This window comes from Zootoca vivipara, chromosome 7 (genome assembly GCF_965207765.1).
Source record: "Zootoca vivipara chromosome 7, rZooViv2.hap1.1, whole genome shotgun sequence".
Classification (NCBI taxonomy): Eukaryota; Metazoa; Chordata; class Lepidosauria; order Squamata; family Lacertidae; genus Zootoca; species Zootoca vivipara.
In genome coordinates, this window is record NC_142590.1 from 50,107,965 (window position 1) to 50,126,813 (window position 18,849).

Genomic DNA, 18,849 nt, shown 5'->3' on the forward strand with positions numbered 1-18,849 from the left:
CATATTAATACAAATCTAAAAATTGTTTCCCAAGCCATTCTTCTACCTCCCTCCAGAAAACTAAAGTTTTATATCTATTCGCTCCCCCTTCTCCTCCCGATGTCCTTTTCCCCCCTTGAATCAGCAGTCCTTTATCAAGCCAAGATTTCAGAAACTGTTAATCAATCACCAAAATACTTTTTTAACTAAAAAAATTTTTTACCCCACACCCATTCTTTCCCATTTCCAGATCCAGGCCTCTGTCCCCCCCCCTCCCTCTGCCTTTCCTTTCCCTCGGTTACCCATGCCCAATTTTTAGCCCCTCCAAAAGCCCTCTTTTCTTCAGTCTTCAATTCATTTTGTTGTTCTTGGCAGCTGTCACTTTCCTTTTCAAGTCCTTGTTGTTCTTCCTCCAAGTCACTTTTTTTATAATCCACCTCAGTTTTTGCAAAGTCCAGTTCTTGTTCTTTACTTTCAGGTAGGCTTTCCACATTGTCCTCTAAGTCCTGCTCTTGAATCAAAGTCTCTGAACATGTTAAACTGGAGTGTTGCAGTGTCCTGTGAATGTCCTTCAAAATCTCTAAATAGTTCAGAACTGACTCTTGGAAGCTTGATGAATACATTGTTTTCATTCCTTCTAACCACAAACTGGCAGGAGATTAGGAGGTAGAGCACACTGGAAATTTCCATTCGCTCACGCTTTCCTCCATCTTGGTTATTCCATCCATTGTCTTTAACTTTTCCACAAAAAATCGTCTCTTAGGTCCAGATGCTTATCTTTTAATAAAATCTTACAACCAATAGAACTTTGAACAAATTTTTACAGGTTTCCTTGTCTTTTAGCAATTTTGACAGCTTTGACAGCTGTCAAATGAAGCCTTCCCTTTGTGCACTTACTGATCCTTGGGAGGTAGCGGCACCGGAATTTGTAAAGGGATACAAAGTCTTTGTTTCTTTCAGGTGCTAGAGACAAAGTATCTTTTTCGGCTTTGGAATGTTTAATGCGCCTCTTAATCAGCCATTAGGAAGAGATCGACTCCCGTTTTTAAATCTCTTCCGATTTTCCAAAATTGTTAGATTTAGAATCCAAAAAGTCCCAACGAAGATTTCACTTACTTTGCATATGTCTTTTAAGTTCTTGGGAGAATCTGCCGCTGCCCGGTAGAAGACTCGGGGCTTCGCTCTACGGAGGTTCCGATGTTGACCAAAATGGCTCCCGCGACTCCAACTCTGCTGACTCTCGGGGACTCTACTGGGTCCCCGGGCAGCGGAGGAATCGCCGAAAACGGAGCCCGCCGGTCTCTGAGCCTTCGGGATGCTCAACCCGAAGTTCTTATGGGAAATCCACGCGCCCCGCGGAATTCCCCCCCCTCCGCGATGCCAGGGACTGCGGAGCTCGCAGTCCCTGCGTCTTCTTTCTCCAGCGCGGCAGACCGGAAGTGCCTGTTGAATCTCTGCATGATCTACTGCACTGGCCTTGCCTATTTCTAATCTCGTGGGGGGGGGGGAGAGACTGGATCAGTCCTGATACAGACATGCAACTGAATCGCTCACACTTAGGAGAGGCTGCCTGTTGAATCTCATCACAAGTCACTGCTCTGATTTTGCCTCTATCTGCAGTGCACAGAAGGCATGTCCAGAACACTGATTCATGCAGAGATATGGGAGATAGCCTCTAATGAAAATTGGTCTCTTTTCCCTCTGTAAACTCTGATAGTGCAATCCCTTTGCATGTCTACACACCGCTTTGAGGGTTTTTCCCCCCTACAATCAAGTGGTATATAAATTTTATAAAATAAATTATGATATGAAAGACTCAACTAGAAGCCCCATTGACTTCAGTGGGTCTTACTCCCAGGTAAGTGTGCATAGGGGTGCAATCTAAGGCTGCAATCCTCTACACACACCCTTGAACTTAAGGAGCCTTACTTCCCAAGTAAATATGCACAGGGATTGTGTTGCATTAATCATTTTGGATAGTTTGAGTGAAGGGTGCCTCCAATTTCGGTTCAGAAGAAAAAAAAATGTGCATTGATTAACAGATGCTTGGGAAAGCCTGATTTAAAGTAACCAGATTGCTCTAATGGTGCTATTATATACCGTATGTAGGGTGCTAGATATTATCCCCAGGGCCCATGGGAGCTTAGATTCTCCCATAATCCTATCTGCTGATTGAAAGCACTATGTCAGATGCATTAACATACAATACTCATAGCTAGGCAGCCTTTCCAGGGCAACATTTAGGCTGCTAATTATAGTGGCATCCCATAGGGGGGGGGCAGTTCTGAGTGGCAAAGGATGCAAGGTGAACAATTAAGAAATACCTCTTGACTCTGAGCAGTCTTGACAGAGACTTCCTCTGGCGATCTGCCACTGCCAAGGAAAGAAGGGATACATTGTCACTGTCCCTGTATACCAGGCATCCCCAAACTCAGCCCTCCAGATGTTTTGGGACTACAATTCCCATCGTCCCTGACCACTGGCCCTGTTCGCTAGGGATGATGGGAGTTGTAGTCCCAAAACATCTGGAGGGCCGCGTTTGGGGGTGTCTGCTGTATACTAACATGTGTTGCCTCTGCAGGGGCACAAGCCTAGTAGCAGTAATAGTGCCACAATGCATGGAGCGGCATATATTGAGGACGGCGGGATGCAAACAGGAAATGCAATGGTGCCAACAGGAAGTGGGACAGTGCAAGCAGGAAGTGCATATTATCTCAAGGGGGCTGTGAGGGACAGCGGAACTGCTGCACTCAAATTATACTGTAGCTTTTTGCTTTTTTTTTTTTGGAAAGTGACATCTTTTGGGAGGTATCCATGCCAGAAGCAATGGCCAAAATAGCCTAACCACCACCAACCCTTCCAAGGGGCAGCAAATAGTCCAGTCTGCTGAGCTATTCTGCTTTTACCTCATCATCAAATCTGACTAATGGAGCGAATGAACAGGTGTCAGGGGCAGTAGGTGTTCTGATGATGCAACACTTACTTCCCAGTGCAAGAGCATCTGGGGGAAGCCACTCTCTTTTCCACCAGATCAAAGCTAGTTCGTTGAACCTTGGAAAGCCTTCTAATGAAATAGCTGCCACAAGTTAGGCTACAAAAGGGGTTCTCTACCTCCCCACCCACCCCCCAAAAAGGTGACACTGTAGCGGTTAGGGCTCACCTCTCTTCTTTGTGTAACTGAGATACTCTACCCCTCATGAAATCCAGTTGCCTTTGGGTCTTTTGAAGCTGGTTGAGGGTTTTTTGTAGCTGGACCTCAAGGGCAATGTTGGTTTGTTTCAGCTCCTGGGTTTGGGTACTGGCCACGTGCTGCTTTTCTCTAAGACTGAGAAACTGCGTCTCAAGCTGAGAAAGGAATATGGAAAGTGTTCAATGAAGTAAAAGAAAACTAGCAGTGTGGTGGTTACAGAAGAAGAAGAACAGGATTCAAACGCTCATCCCATCAAAGCTCACGGAGTCAGTCTAACTTACATTCATGGGGTTCTTGTGAGGATAAAAATGGGGGGAGAACCTTGCAGGAAATGTGGGGTTGACATTTCATTTTATTTACTTTCTTACATTTCTCCCTTCTGCAAGTAAAATGGTCAAGCCTCTTAGACATGAGGTTCTCAAACTCCTTTCAGGTGGTCAGTAGAAAAGTAATGAAACAGCTGAAAATACAGTAGCTACCTTGATTCACAATCTCTGTCTTTCCCTCACACACACTGGAGACTGAAGCCATTTTGACCAGGGCCAGAGGCTAACGAGTGCTGCATTCACATCCTACATTGAAGGCACATTTCCTCTCCCTTCCAGAAAGGAGAATCCTGGGAACTGTAGTTCGTTAAAGGTGCTAGGAATGGTAGTTCTGTGAAACGCAAACTATAGTTCCCAGGATTCTTCTTCCTGGAGTGCCTTATCTCAGAGTACCAAACATCACACCCTATTGTGGCTGGACAATGGTGTGAGAGCTTTTTCAGTGAAACAAAGCCATGGTCCCTGAGTAATTGGAAGCAGGGGTAGCAATGCAGTGTCCCCAGATACGGCTGGACTACAGTTTCCATCCTTTGATGGGATTGGTAGTCCAACAACACCAGGAGGTCATGATGCTGGCGAATCATGTTGACTATATCAGAAATATTCAGCCACACTGCAAGCAGCTGTGTGTGTAGGGATGGCATATTTTGAAGAGCAAAAAAGGGGACACGTTTGCCAACTTCAACTCGAATCTATGGAGATTCTCATCATGAAAAAGAGGATGTGTCCTGGGAAAAGAGGACATATGGCAACCCTACATGTGGATGATGGTTTTGTTGGCCTTAAATGCTTTAGCAAGAGGAGATGCTTCCAGTAGGTGGTGCTATTTCCTCATGTCACATGGATAACCTTACCTCTTTTTGAACATCGAGGAAATGCTGTATTTCCCTTTCCCTGGCATCCAGCAGCTCTTTCATCTCCACGCTGTGGAATTGGCTTTGGGTTTTACTCTGCAATAAACAAAGGTGGTGAAGCTATAGCTTTCCAGGGAACATTCACACATGAGGCCTGGTTGCATTTGAGCCAAAGCACAAGTGGAGCATGCAACAAAAAGTTGCAGCACGGTTTGCTCTTGTTCATGCTTTCAGACAACTATATCTTTTTTCAGGGTACTCCATTCCGTTTCCACACCATTTCCCTGATCAGCATTCTGTGCCCACTAGGCATGTTCAATCCCTATTGAGCTGTTCTGGGGTTCCCCCCACCCTGAATTTTATTCTACATATTTTGTTGTACTTCTCCCAACTTTGAGATTCCCCCAAGCCTTCTGATATCTTCCTCTTCAGCATGGTTGTGAGTGGTTTTTCTACATTAAGATCCATATTTGGATAATGGGTTTGCTGTTAGTATCTAGATTCTATATATTATATTATAGAATAATGAAGGGAGGAAGGGGAATGAAACCTACTCTGACTGCAATGTACATGCAATTTCTGTCTTCACAGATGGAACAAATAGCGTGACATTTTAGTGCCTTGTGTGAAGTGTTATATGGCTGATTGGTTTTTTGAATTCCCCATTGTGCAATGACATCAAGCCAAACCACACTGTGTATAGTCAGATATTAATATTTTTTGCCCTTTATTAAGAAATAAGGAACTCTGAAGGCCCCTGGCATTATAAGTGTTATAATATCCTTTTTTTAAAAAAAAAAACCTACAAGTAAAACTTTCATAACAGAGAATAGTCACCTTAAGACAGCCAGCTACAAGCAAATATTAGATATATTTGGGGAGGGAGATGTTTGCCAAGGACCTGAGAGCAGTGCTTTTTTTCAAGGGGTACTCAAGGATACACAGTACCGGCACCTCTTTTGTTAGGTAAAGGTAAAGGGACCCCTGACCATTAGGTCCAGTCGTGACCAACTCTGGGGTTGCGACGCTCATCTCGCATTATTGGCCGAGGGAGCCAGCGTACAGCTTCCAGGTCTACCAGAGCAGCACACGGAAACGCCGTTTACCTTCCCGCTGTAGCGGTACCTATTTATCTACTTGCACTTTGACGTGCTTTCGAACTGCTAGGTTGGCAGGAGCTGGGACCGAGCAACGGGAGCTCACCCTGTCGCAGGGATTCGAACCGCCGACCTTCTGATCAGCAAGCTCTAGGCTCTGTGGTTTAACCCACAGCGCCACCTGCGTTATTGCTAAAAAGTGTGGCACTTACTGTAACAACTTCAAAGTTTCTAGAAAGAAAGACGATTACAGTACAGTCCTTTACACGTCTACTCAAAACAAGCCCCATTCAGTTCAACAGGGCTTACTCCCGCCTTGTGTGTGCATAGGATTGCAGCCTTATTCCTTCTCCATGTTTTGGATCAGAGTCCTTTTTTGCAGCTCTCTCTCCTCCTGACTGTCTTATGATGAGGCATCTGCCCCTGGGGTCATTGTGCAGCACTAGAACAACAACACCATCATGTGTTGTTAACGAGGATTTAAACGGTGTGATCCACCCTGAGCTTTTGGGAGAGGGCAGGAACTTAAAAGGAAAACTCAGCGCACCCCTTCTCATAAATCTGAGGAATTACACATGATCCAGTTATGCACCGACCTCAAGCTGCAGCCTTCTTGTCTCCTTGTCTATTTGCTGCTCCAACTCCTCATATAACTGCTGCACCTCCTTATTGTGATCCGCCACTCGCCTAGCGCAGAGGAGCAAACAAGAAGGCTTTAAAGCAGAGTTGTTTAAAGTTATCAGTATCAATATCAGCATCAAAACCTTTATTGGCATCACTTACAAACATTCAAAGTAAATAGGCCAGTACGATCTCATTGCCATATCATCAGTACAGTCGCTTGCCAAAAGGAAGAGGGGCCAACAATCTATTTCACCTCTGTGGGTCTCCAACAAGGGCAGGGTCCTGTAATGTACTTCAGCGGCAAAAGATCAAATAGAGGAACTTAGCTACTGTCTTGGTGAGTGCCTGATCTCTCCCCTGTAATAGGAAGAGTATAACCTCTGTCTCAGGGACGCGGGTGGCGCTGTGGGTTAAACCACAGAGCCTAGGGCTTGCCGATCAGAAGGTTGGAGGTTCGAATCCCCGCGACGGGGTGAGCTGCCATTGCTCGGTCCCAGCTCCTGCCAACCTAGCAGTTCGAAAGCATGTCAAAGTGCAAGTAGATAAATAGGGGAGCGGGAAGGTAAACAGTGTTTCTGTGCGCTACTCTGGTTCGCCAGAAGCGGCTTTGCCATGCTGGCCACATGACCTGAAAGCCAATAACGTGAGATGAGCACCGGAACCCCAGAGTTGCTTTTACCTTTAACCTCTGTCTCTGGTTTCCATATTGGGATACATAGTTGGTCTAGGAATTGTTGGCGGAGATCATCATACATTTTACAATTGAGGACCATGTGAGCTAGAGTTTCCACCAGGTGTTTAAAGGTTCGTAACATGGTGCCCTACAAACGTTATGGGCTACAGCTCACATCAGCACCAGCCAGACTGGCCATCGTTCATGGAGGATGGGAGTCAAAGCCCCCAATATCTGGAAAGGACCACAATGCCTACCCATGTGCCTTAAGAGAGCAGAATTGTCCCTAGGCCCCTTCATTTGCTGATCTCAACATGGCTCCGTGTCAGGCTAGGACTGGAAAATTATGCTGAGATTATGATTATTTAAAAGGAGATGACAAGAATTGAACCTATGACCAGAGCCATACCTGGGGGCTCCCTTGGCAAGGAGATGTATCGGCACCTCCAGAAAAAGATTGACATAATTCAATCATTTCAAATGATTCTTAAACTGGGTGTTTAACAGCACAATCCTCTAAATGTACACTCAAAAGTAAATCCTTCCAAGTTTAATGCGGCTTACTCCCAGGAAAGTGGCTACGCAGGACGGCAGCCTAAATCTGGCAAGCCAGAGGCAGGACCTTCTGACAATACCTTGCTTGTTTTCTTGTTACTTCCGACAAGGCGCCAGAAGAAAGGCACTAACTTGGAGGTTGTGCCCAGAGCACACTTTACTCAGACGTAAGCCACGCTTAAGTCAATGGCCCTTGCTCTCTGGGGTACACATTCAGGGGTGCATGCGCTGGAAGCTGGTCAAGGTGGGAAAGAAACCAGGGGAAAGCGGATCAGCAGTGGTGAATTAAAAGCCTCGCCTAATGTTTCTCAGTCACCATATCTGCTGAAAGGCTGCTCTCAGGGCTAGCCAAGTGAGCAGAGGGCGGGGAACAGCAGCCATGCTGGGATGGTGGGCCAAGTAGAGGTGTCCTCATGGGGAGGGCTGTTGCAAAGGTCCATGCCAGTGGCTGGATTCCCCACTGAGGCACCAAGGTGCAATTTTTGTGCCGCCCCCAGCCTGTGCCGTTGGCTGGGACCAAGCTAACTGTCCGCTAGGTCTGCCTGTGCCTTTCCACAACAGCCTTTCCCAACCTAGTACCCTTCAGATATGTTGCACTATAACGTCCATCAGACTCATCCAGCGAGGCTTTGCTGGCTGATGGGAGCTACACTGCAAAACACCTGAAGAGCAGCAGGTTGGGGGAAACTTTTCTGAAGGAAAGCCACGGCCTCTTCTGTTGAGCTATGTATGCCCCCCTATTCACTCCAACCTTTTCTACCCTTTGGGTTCCAAATTCCCTTTTCCTGGAGTCTTTCTACCCGTACATCCAGTGACCTACGTTTTCAGTATTAACTGCAATGTCTCTGTTGCGCCCCTCAATTCTTTGATCAAGTGTGTCATTTTAGCCAAGAATTCTTTCAGGTTTCCCAGCAGATGGGGTTCATCCTGTCGGAGCTGCACCCAAATCTTCCAGATTTCTGACTGGCTGCAAGAGAGAAGATTGTCTCATTTTTCAGCGAATATTCTGTTGATCCCCCTGAATCCGCAGGGGACCTCTCAGCCAAGGCAGCCTGTCTCAACTGTTCTTAGGATCTGAGAGCAGTTTTGTTTCTTCCTAAGAACAAGCATGTGGATCAATAAGGCAACGGAGCTGTAAAGCAGCTATTGCAAAAGCTGAAATACCTCTTATTGTCATGCATGTCACTTTGAAAATAACTAGTTAATAGATAAAATAGGAAAGTGTCTAGGCCATATTAACTATTACTGTTGCGTTTTTGTGACTGTACCTACTGGTATCAAGTACCTCTTTTTTTGCTCCCTGTGGCAGCCATTTTGTGCTTGTACCCATAGCACTTTTATCCCAGCACTTGAGGTGGTTGCCTCCCTTTACCCAATGGTAGGACTAATCCCAGCTTTCAAGCCCCAAAAGCTACTTCCTTAACTCAGGGTGTTGAAGCATGATCTTCAAGATCCAGAGCATCTTCCTACAAGCTTTCCACTTCCACAACCCATATAGTAACTCAAGCTTAGGTGCAGCATTCAACCCCAAAACTCTTTCACCTGTTCCCTATTCCTCCTTTGCCTGGATCCTGTGTTGTGAGATTCAGTATGAAACTAGCATAAGGTTTGCATGCACTCACTCTTCAAAGATGCTGTCAGCTCCCAGCTGGTTTAGGAATGCCTTAAAGCACACTTGCTCCTCTGTATCAGCTTCCTCCAGAGACAGGTGGGTAGGAGTCCTTATGGAAGGCATCTTTCTCTTCCGGTGCGCTCTTGCCACCGTCTGTGAGCTTAGAAAGTACCCTGCCACGTAGACAATGAAAATCACACCTCTGGACAGACATGGTGCAATACAGAACAGTTTCAAAGCAGTATTTGGCCCCTAGGACCAAATAACTACCTACGACGAAACATGCTGAACCAGAGCAACTGCCACAAGCACTCTGCTGATCCTCAGACAGACCGTCAGAATCAAGAGGCTTCCAGACAGGGGCTTAATATTGTGGACAGGTCATTGGCAGGCAACAGTGGGCGTTTTCCTTTTCCTGATTGGATTGTTTTACCCGGAAAGGGTAAATCTGGATTAAATAGGCAACGGGGGCAGCGGATACAGGCTGGCATCTGTTATGCCTCCCACAAGGGAGGTGCAGAGGTTGGCAACACAAGAACAGGCCTTCTCCGTGGTGGCTCCTGTTTGTGGCATGCTCTCCCCAGGAAGGCATGCTTGATGCAATCCCTATCTGTTTTTGGACACCAGATATTTTCACTGACCCATGCTTTTTGGATGTTAATCTTCTGCTTATCTTTTCAGTGGGCTGGGTTGAGTTGGATTCACTCTTTTATACGCCCTTTTATCGGTGAGCATTTTAGGTTGCTTTTACTCTTATTTTCCATGTTTGTTTCTGTAACTCGCTTTGAATCACTTTTGTGAACAGAGTGAGGACTACTAATAAACCAATACAGTGGTGCCTCGCAAGACGAATTTAATTCGTTCCGCGAGTCAATTCGTTTTGCGAAAAAATTGTCTTGCGAATTGCGGTTTCCCATAGGAATGCATCGAAATTTATTTATTTGATGTAGCAGTGATTTTAGATTGATGCTGGCAAACCGCATCAGATAAAACTAGCTATCAAAAACCTCAGCTATTAAACACAACGTACAGTGCTGGCAAACCTTCCTGTACGTCAGTATGCACAAACACGCATCCACAAGTTGGGTCAGAGGGACATTAGAGGGCAGCAGGTCACTACTGGGCTGGCCAGAGTTGGGAGGATCCTGATGGAACCGGTTAGAGCAGGTTAGAACAGGGGAGGCTGGTCCAAGCCTGAAGGGTCAGACCCAGGTTAGGAAGAAGACAATGGGAAAATGGCAGAGTGGTGGAAAAACCCCAAGGATCACAAGATTGAGAGGAGGGGGATGTTTAAGGAGTAGGCATGTGACAGGGCGAGGTCTGAGGAGTATGTGAGGACCAGGCACTTCCTCCATGGCGGAGTTTTGGGATGTTGGCAGGATGTGACCTATGCAAGGACACCACCTCTTTTGGAGTTGACCACTTGTCATTGGATGAAGGATGCACCTCTAGTTAATCATTGACAGTTCTGAAACTTTACAATAAAAGGGGGTGCCTGCTTTCATTCTGGGCGACCTTCCGGATCCACATTCTGTCTCCCGCTGTGTTCTTTATCCCGTGCTCTCCACATCTTATTTATTTATTTATTTGCCCATTAATTAAATTTCAATGCATTCCTATGGGAAACCGCGATTCACAAGACGAATTTTTCACAAAACGAATTCGTCTTGCGAGTCACCATCAGATCGCAAGATGCATTCATCTTGCGAAAAATTCACCTTGCAGGGCATTCGTCTTACGAGGTACCACTGTAGTAATAATGCTGTGGATGCTGCTGCAATACTTTGAAAGCATGAGAAGCAACCATCCTCATTCGGGCTGGCACAGCAACCATTGCTCCAAACTTCTGCACTTCCTTGCAAATGGGGGCTTCCTGCCAAGTAAGGTGTGCATAGGATTGCAGACAAACATTGCACATTATCAGCCCCATCAGTGTAACACACTAAAGCAATGCATACTAAGCCCCTCAGTGAACTCTTCTGTGGTTAAGTAGCCCTTGCTGTCAGCATCCAGGCCATCAAACACAAGCTCCAGCTCTTTGGTGCTCCAAGGAAAGTCTGCCTCCAATTTCTGAAAACAATACAAATGTGAAGTTAAGCCCCCGACATCAGTCCCTTTGTTCTCAGGCAGCTAGTAAACAGTTCAGTCTGTCAAAAAAGTGTCTTTGTGGGGTCAGAAATGATTAGTGGTCCTGTTTTTATATTTAAAAAACCAGCTGTATTCGCTTCTGTATAAAATTGTGCTTGCTGTCTCTGTTTCCCTGCTGGAGAACCTATCAAGTGTTATGCTAAAGAAAGCTAGTTTGCAGTCCATCAACCCGGTCTTTTTAAGTTGAATGTCTTCCTTTGTCTATTTTTTAAAGGTAAAGGGACCCCTGACCGGTCCAGTCACGGATGACTCTGGGGTTGCAGCGCTCATCTCGCTTTACTGACTGAGGGAGCCGGCGTACAGCTTCATGTGGCCAGCATGACAAAGCCGCTTCTGGTGAACCAGAGCAGCACACAGAAAAGCCGCTTACCTTCCCACCGGAGTGGTACCGGTACCTATTTATCTACTTGCACTTCATGCTTTCGAGCTGCTAGGTGGGCAGGAGCAGGGACCGAGCAACGGGAGCTCACCCCGTCATGGGGATTCGAACTGCCGACCTTCTGACTGGCAAGCCCTAAGCTCTGTGGTTTAACCCACAGTGCCACCCGTGTTAGGGACTTGTTAATTACCTATCACCTCTTGCTTGGAATGTGTTAAGGAGGCATTTTATTGCTCAAGGCCTGTAGATAGATAGCCAAGAGGCACCTAAGAGTGAAAGATTTACAATCCAAGATAACAAAAAGAAATAGCAGGTGCTACTTTGAGGATTCTGCGCATGTTCTGGAGCCTATTAGGATCTCATGAATGTTAGAAAACACACCCAGGGCGGGGCTAAGGCTGTGTGTGCTCCCCTCTTTCACATGCCAAGGAGCAAGACATGAAATGGGCGTTCTGGAAAATCTATAAGCTGTAAGTCTTAACCAATCGGAAAGCAGACGGAAGAAAGGAGGAGGGAGAAAGGGGAGAGAGGGAAAAATTAATGTTTTAAAAGCCTGATGCAAGAGTCCTCGTGGCCGGCATTTTCCTTCCCTTTCTTTGGAGATGTTTGTGTGCTTTATTCAATTGAATAAACAAAAGTATATTGGATCTCCTGTCTACAGGCTCTTATTGGCATTAGCAGCGCCTGGGACAATAAAAAGGTCTGATCAGCAGACCCAGCATCATAACATCAAGTGGAAAAGAGTCGTAGTGTTTCACTCCATATGCAGGGTCTTAGACACCTAAATAATGTTAAGATGATCATTATTTGTCTTAAGGTCACACAGAATGATCCATGAAAAGGCAGTGTCGAGATCAGGGTTTTAGCCGGGCCTTTTCTCATTCATCATTAAGGTATTCTACCTCCACTGTCAAGAGGCAGCCTGTCTCAAGCTTCCAGCAAGAAAAATGCAACATCTGGCCCTCAAAAGCAAATGACGTACACACACCACCAATTTACCTGCATATCAGCTCGTGTGATGAAACCTTCCTTTTTTCCATGTCCCTGGGAGAGGTCCCGAACCTTTTCCATGAGTTCAGAAAGGCATGGCTCTTCCTCTGAGATCGAAGATACCCGTGTGCCGCCCCAGGTCCCTCTTGCTTGCTTCCGGCGGCTCGACCCAAACTTTTTGCCAGCCATCCTCTGCTTATCCATGGCCCTCCCAGAGATTTACATTCAGTTCTTTGGAAAGAGGAAGGAAAGGGAGGGGGCATCATCCTTTTTCATATCCTCCGTTGCCTCATACAGTAATTTGACACGCCAGAGACATGGCACTTTATGACATGATGCAGAAAGGTTCTTGAACCCGCAAAGGCTGGTTGTGCCAACTGTAAAGCAGTGGTGCATTTGCTCATGGATCTGCATGCCTACACTAAACCCACTTTGCAAGCAAGCATCAGGAGCTGCTGAGGTTAGGACCAGAGTGCATGAAGTATATGCACTATTGCCCCAGGTGAGTTACAAATCAGAACATTTCCCTGGTCAGTTAAGATTGTCTAGGCTCTGCCTACCTAGGATGGACATCAGCTCAAGAAGAAGAAGAAGAAGAAGAAGAAGAAGAAGAAGAAGAAGAAGAAGAAGAAGAAGAAGAAGAAGAAGAAGGAGGAGGAGGAGGAGGAGGAGGAGGAGGAGGAGGAGGAGGAGGAGGAGGAGGAGGAGGAGGAGGAGGAGGAGGAGGAGGAGGAGGAGGAGGAGGAGGAGGAGGGTTTGGATTTGATATCCCGCTTTATCACTACCCGAAGGAGTCTCAAAGCGGCTAACATTCTCCTTTCCCTTCCTCCTCCACAACAAACACTCTGTCAGGTGAGTGAGGCTGAGAGAGACTTCAGAGAAGTGTGTGACTAGCCCAAGGTCACCCAGCAGCTGCATGTGGAGGAGCTATGTGGAGGAGACGATTTATGTAAGCTGTTTATGGCACATTCAGGGCCTAAAAGAAAAGAAAAATAACTCCCAGTTATGGAGGAGTTGTAGCTCATAACTTTGCATGCAGAAGGTCAAAGGTCAAATTAAAAGGAGAGCAGGAAAGATCTCTCAGTTAGGCAGACAGGCTACTGTTACTGCCAGTCAGGGCATACAATGCATAAATAGACCACATGTCAGTGAGTTTACTAATTTATAAATATTTCCCAGGCTGTTTGCAGTTGGGAAGTAATTATTTGCCACAGGCAAGCAAGTTTTTTATATGCCTCCACTAATCCTGGTTCCCCCTCTGCACTGTATCCAAAGAGATCTCTTCCGTCATTTCCTTTGTTGTTCTAAACCAAAAGTAACCAACATGGTTTCCTGAAGATGCTTTGGACTGCAATCCCCATCACCCCTGACTATTGGGCCATGTTGGCTAGGGATGATGGGGATTGTAGTCTGAAATATCAGGAGGACACTACATTAGCCACCATTGGGCTAAACATACTTTGGCTCCCAGCTTGCCAGTGGATATCAGCATTGATCCAGTGCGCGCGCGCACATTGCAACCTTCACTTCTGCACCAAGAATCCTTATCTAGATCAGGAAAGGAAGTGACAGGATATACCTGATGCCAGCTTCCACATACGTTGTGCTACACCTCTAGCTTACGGCTGTTTTGGACTTGCATTCGCTCCAATCCTCCCTGTTTGCCGAGGATGGGCGCTACTTGTTTTCAAGTTACAATGTGGTTAGCCTGAGTTACTGATGTCATCACGCTTTAGGGCTCAACTCCCAACCTCAGCTCTCTAGAAGCAGAACATCTGAGTCAGAAATGGGTGCACATTGTCTCCAGTGCACACAAAAGTACATATATGTGCACGCATTCTGAGGCACCACGGAGCACACAGCCTGCCATTTCACATGCAACGGCTGCTGAGGTTTATGGATAACATACCATTTATGAAACAATTGTGTTTCTCTGAAACCGGAAACAATTGTTTTCCGAAACAATTGTGTTTTTCTGAAACCAAAACAGTAAACACGCTGCTGCTGGCTCTTAAGTTCATGGAGGACAGATTATTGCTGGGCAAATGAACACATAGGAGGTAAACAGTCTTCACTAATATAAAACAGAGGAGACAGTTGTGTTCAGAAAATGATCCTTGATGTGAGAATAGAGAATATTCAAGCATACCCCTATTATCACCCGTGAAACCTTGCAAGATTTTGTGATCCCTTGTGCTTCAAGCAACACCTTTTTATTAGGCCAATGGTAGATTAGCATAATAAGCTTTTAAAATTGAGAAAGTTCAGCAGTCAAGAAAAGTCTTGTGAAACTCAAAAGCTTGTTATAATATTGGCCCCAGTACTTTTTTTCGGGGGGGGGGAGATGCAGGGGAACGCATACCCCTAAACATTTTGTGAATCTAAGTTTGGCCTCATTGAGGGGCAGTATTTCAATATAAGTGGGAAAATGAGAGTACCCCTAAACATTTTTTTGGGGGGGGAAGCACTGATTGGCCCCCTTTTTAAAAGTTATCATCTGAATCATTAGATCTTAATCAGCCTTCCTTTGAAACCATCATGCTAACTGCACTTGTATCTAATTATAGAAATTATGGTACAGGAGCCCACAACTTTCTAGCATTTGTAATTAAACCTGTTCGCAGAAAGAGGAAGTACTTACTCTCAAAGAAGATCGAGAACTGCTTGCCTATATTGCTGGCGGTGAGTCAATAGAATTTCCCAGGTTGAACAGTGCAGTGGGGACCAAGCAGACTTTGCAGACTTGACAACACACAGCAACAAAAGTTGGTTAACTAGTTTGAACTGGAGCCTTTTCAGGGTGTGTGAAACTGAATGCAGAAGTCCAACTCTCAAATGATAACTATGATCTAGAGTGCGCTGTCTGAAGTGCCTTGCGACTTAAAAAAAACCATTTCCTCTTTTTCTGCTTCTTTGTGGGGGAGGTTAGACTTGTATGGTTAGACTCAGCGGTGGAGCAAGCACACATGCCCTGTGCCCAGGGGCGGGGCCAGTCGCCTGCAGGGGCGGGGCCAGCCAAGGCAGGACACTCCGCAGGGCCTCCCTACAGCTCAGGGGGAGGCAGCAGGCTGACCATTTGGGGCAGTGCGAATCCTGTGGGCGCCCAAGCCATTGTGTCTCTCCCAGGAGAGACACGTGGCTCAGGCGCGCTGCAGGCCCGCGGTGAATGCCGCCCAGTATTTTGTCACCCCATCGCCACCCCCTTCATCCGCCCCTGGTTAGACTTGTATTAACTTTTGAACGAATGGCTTAATATGAGCATAATACTGATATTATTATTATTGGATATTGTTCACTGACCTGTTGGTATGTTTTATGCTCCTTTAAATGAACTGCAATTGTTGAATTGGTAATTGCAATATATTATAATTATGGCTACTGTATTTAAATTGTCTGTCCTGTAAACCACTTTGGACACAATGTATCAGGGGGAAATACAATATGCAGATAAATAGGCTATAACTAGCACTACTTCTGTGGGTTTTCTGGATATTTTAGATGACCAAAACTAAGGCCAGGTCCCTGCCAAAAAGCAGCTCATGGTTCAAAGTTTACACATGATATAACCAAATGTTGGGTTGGAAATAAGGAGGTTTATTCCACAAGGGTGATCATATAGTTTCCAGTTGCAGGATAGTTTCATGCTTTTGATTCTATATATTTGGTGACTTCATTGGGCTTTTGCAGCTAGGGTTGCCAGATGTCATGTATATGAAATAAGAACTTTTCTTGCTAAATTTGTACATGTGTTCTTAATAATATAGCCCAAGTGCCTGCCCAACCTATTCTTCAAGCAGGACATTAATCTTCACAACACCCTTACATAAGACTAAGGTTCCATTAGCAATAGGCATGGATAGATGATGCAACTGGTACGAAGTCAGAAAGCTTATTTTAAAGTCAAGGCAACTCAAGCCCTGCTAGCGCTCCATATCCATGCAACCTCCTAATTGGTTGGTTCTCCTTGGTGGGTTGTGTATCTGCAGTTGACCAACAGAGAGCCTGCAGTAAAGCTTTGGCAAACTACAAAAAAGTCTGCTTACATTAGAGACGATAGTTGTGCAAACCATCAGTATGGATTCACACAGCCAGCGCATGTGGTGATTTTCCACATACAGTACTTAACACCTATAAATAAGTTCCCACCTTTTGCTTGTGAACACTGATGAAATGACTGCTGGCAAAGGATGAAATTTCAGTTGATTTGGGCTGTCATGACAGTCAACTATGTCTGGCAAAAAGCAGTTATTTTAGTCTGCTCTAGAGTATATGCATTTACATGTCTACTCAGAAGTAGTCACACAGTTAAGAGGGTGCAGGTTTGCAGCATAAGTGTGATTGAGTAATCTGCTGTAAGAGGTGCTGTTTGCAAATTTTTTAATGTTAAAAGTGGAAAACAATTTCTTCACATCACTCTTCAGGGTTGTTTTGTTTTTGTTTGTTTGTTTGTTTGTTTACAATACCCCCCCCCCAAATAAAGTGCTGGAGAATCATACTACAGTGTACAGTCCTGGTGTTGCATGCAAGGGCCCAGGCAACGATGCGTAATATATTTTCAAAAGGAACCTGGATTTTGATTCAAACTCGCTGTATGGGCAGATCTATACCATACATTTAAAGCACATGACTTTCACCCAATAATCCTAGTTTGTATGTAAGTCACTCTGGAAGCCTTTTCAGTTGACAAGCAGGGTTTCTCAAACTTGGGTCTCTAGGTGTTTTTGGACCACAACTCCCATCATCCCTAGCTATCAGGACCAGTGGTCAGAGATAAGAGACAAGATATCTTTATTGTCATTGTCCCCTTGCGGGAACAACGAAATTACAACGATGATGGGAACTGTAGTCCAAAAAGAGCTGAAGACCCAAGTTTGGGAACCCCTGCTGTAAATAAATAAAAACAAATAAGAGAATTGTAGGTCAATGGCTCCAGCTACCAGGAATGTTTGGGGTAAGTCATACGCACTAAATGTGTGCTGAATGTGCTTTAAATGTATGGTGTGAATCAGTCACTAGGGCTATCAACTCTCCCTCCCCCTTTCTTTGTTTGTTGTACTTATATTTCACACTTCCTCCAAGGAGCTCTGAGTGGCATGCATTTGTGGTTTTGTGCACCATTTTATTCTCACAATCCTGTAGGTTAGGCTGAGAGATGGCGACTAGCCCAAGGTCACCCAAGCAAAAGCTTCTTGGCTGAGATGAGCCTGGGTCTTATCCACACCAACACAGGTACAGGGACCCCAAATTGCATAAGTCCTAGCCAGCACGGCCAACAGTCACAGGTATTGGGAGGTGTCGTCCAACAACATCTGGAGGACCGCTGGCTTCCCATCCTCACTCCAACCACTATTCCACCCCTCTGGCTCTTAATCAGGGGATCTGTGCTTTTAACAGCTGCACAGCAGGCAGAAATTCGGCACATGGAAATGCAATACCAAAAGAAAACTGTGTTTTCTGAATTGCTGCTGGTTAAAGGCTTCCTTGTGGAAACTCCTAGCACTCAGTATTTCCACCGTTAAAATAAAATCTAACTCCAAAATAAAGAAAAGCCTCCATGTGTTTGTTCTTTAACGAATACGTCGACTCAAGACGTCACTCCCTAAAACACTAGCCAGACCATAAAAAGCACTTACCATTCGCCAGCATCTACAGGGTTCTCACTCACTGCAAAGAGCAGGACACCTCCTCTTAAATGAGATGGTTCCTTTATTTTGCAGGCGGAAGTTAGCACCACCAAAGGAGGGAGAAGGTGGCTGATTTCACCAGCATAACGGAGACATTTGTCCTGTCACTTTCCTCCTTGCTCAACTCATCTTTCTGTTGTGGGCTCAGCAAGAATAGCATGCTACAGCCACTCATGTTATTTTAACGGTTTGTCCTACAGATCTCTGTGAAAGATATTGCCTTGAGACATTTAATGCAAAATAAAAATTTGCTGCACAAAACACAGTTGGTTTTCACTTTTACTTGGGAGAGGCCATATTTCCAGGAATATAAAGTGTTTTGCTGTTGAATGAGAGACCAATAGTATTGCCTACATTGAGCCATTTCACAAATGTGGAACAAGCTCAAAGGTCAGCCTGTCGTAAAAATTGTTCATGGAACAATTTGCAAATAGAAATGTGATTGTGTTAGCAAGATTATTGTGGCTACCTAGAATACAAACCAAGTGTGCAGCCACCGCAAAATTTGGTCTTTCATTTGTAGTGTTTGGAAGCAACCCAGTCTCTTTTGGATCTGTACTGTATCATTCCAATTTGTAATTCAGGTCCAGTTCGGAACTGTTAAATCCAAAGCTCTGTTTTACTCCTTTTAAATATAAAAACTATAACCTTTTCCCCTTTTCACCTAAGTGAATGAAATTTTCAGGCAAAAGAGGCCTTCCAGAGTAAATTAAGACTGCCCAGAATGGAATGCAAATA

The 18,849-nt window shown here is 45.2% G+C and overlaps 1 protein-coding gene across 3 annotated transcripts in view; it reads right to left on the reverse strand.

The window, feature by feature from the left end:
- The window catches only part of RAB44 (RAB44, member RAS oncogene family), a 29,239-nt gene extending 14,003 nt beyond the window's left edge, over positions 1-15,236 (reverse strand). For 2 of the 3 annotated variants that reach the window (XR_004693036.3, XM_035122490.3), the window contains exons 1-9: positions 15,069-15,236; positions 12,437-12,658; positions 10,869-10,980; positions 8,921-9,083; positions 8,119-8,265; positions 6,043-6,133; positions 4,350-4,445; positions 3,140-3,324; positions 2,304-2,352 (exon numbers count right to left, since the gene is read on the reverse strand). Coding sequence is in view for 2 of the 3 variants with exons in the window: in XM_035122490.3 (XP_034978381.1) it covers positions 2,304-2,352; positions 3,140-3,324; positions 4,350-4,445; positions 6,043-6,133; positions 8,119-8,265; positions 8,921-9,083; positions 10,869-10,980; positions 12,437-12,631 (1,038 nt within the window). In the remaining variant the exon portion in view is untranslated. Of the gene's footprint in view, positions 1-2,303; positions 2,353-3,139; positions 3,325-4,349; positions 4,446-6,042; positions 6,134-8,118; positions 8,266-8,920; positions 9,084-10,868; positions 10,981-12,436; positions 12,659-15,068 lie in introns of those variants that run through there. The other variant, XM_088674153.1, reaches the window with a different exon arrangement.
- Positions 15,237-18,849: the final 3,613 nt, after the last annotated feature.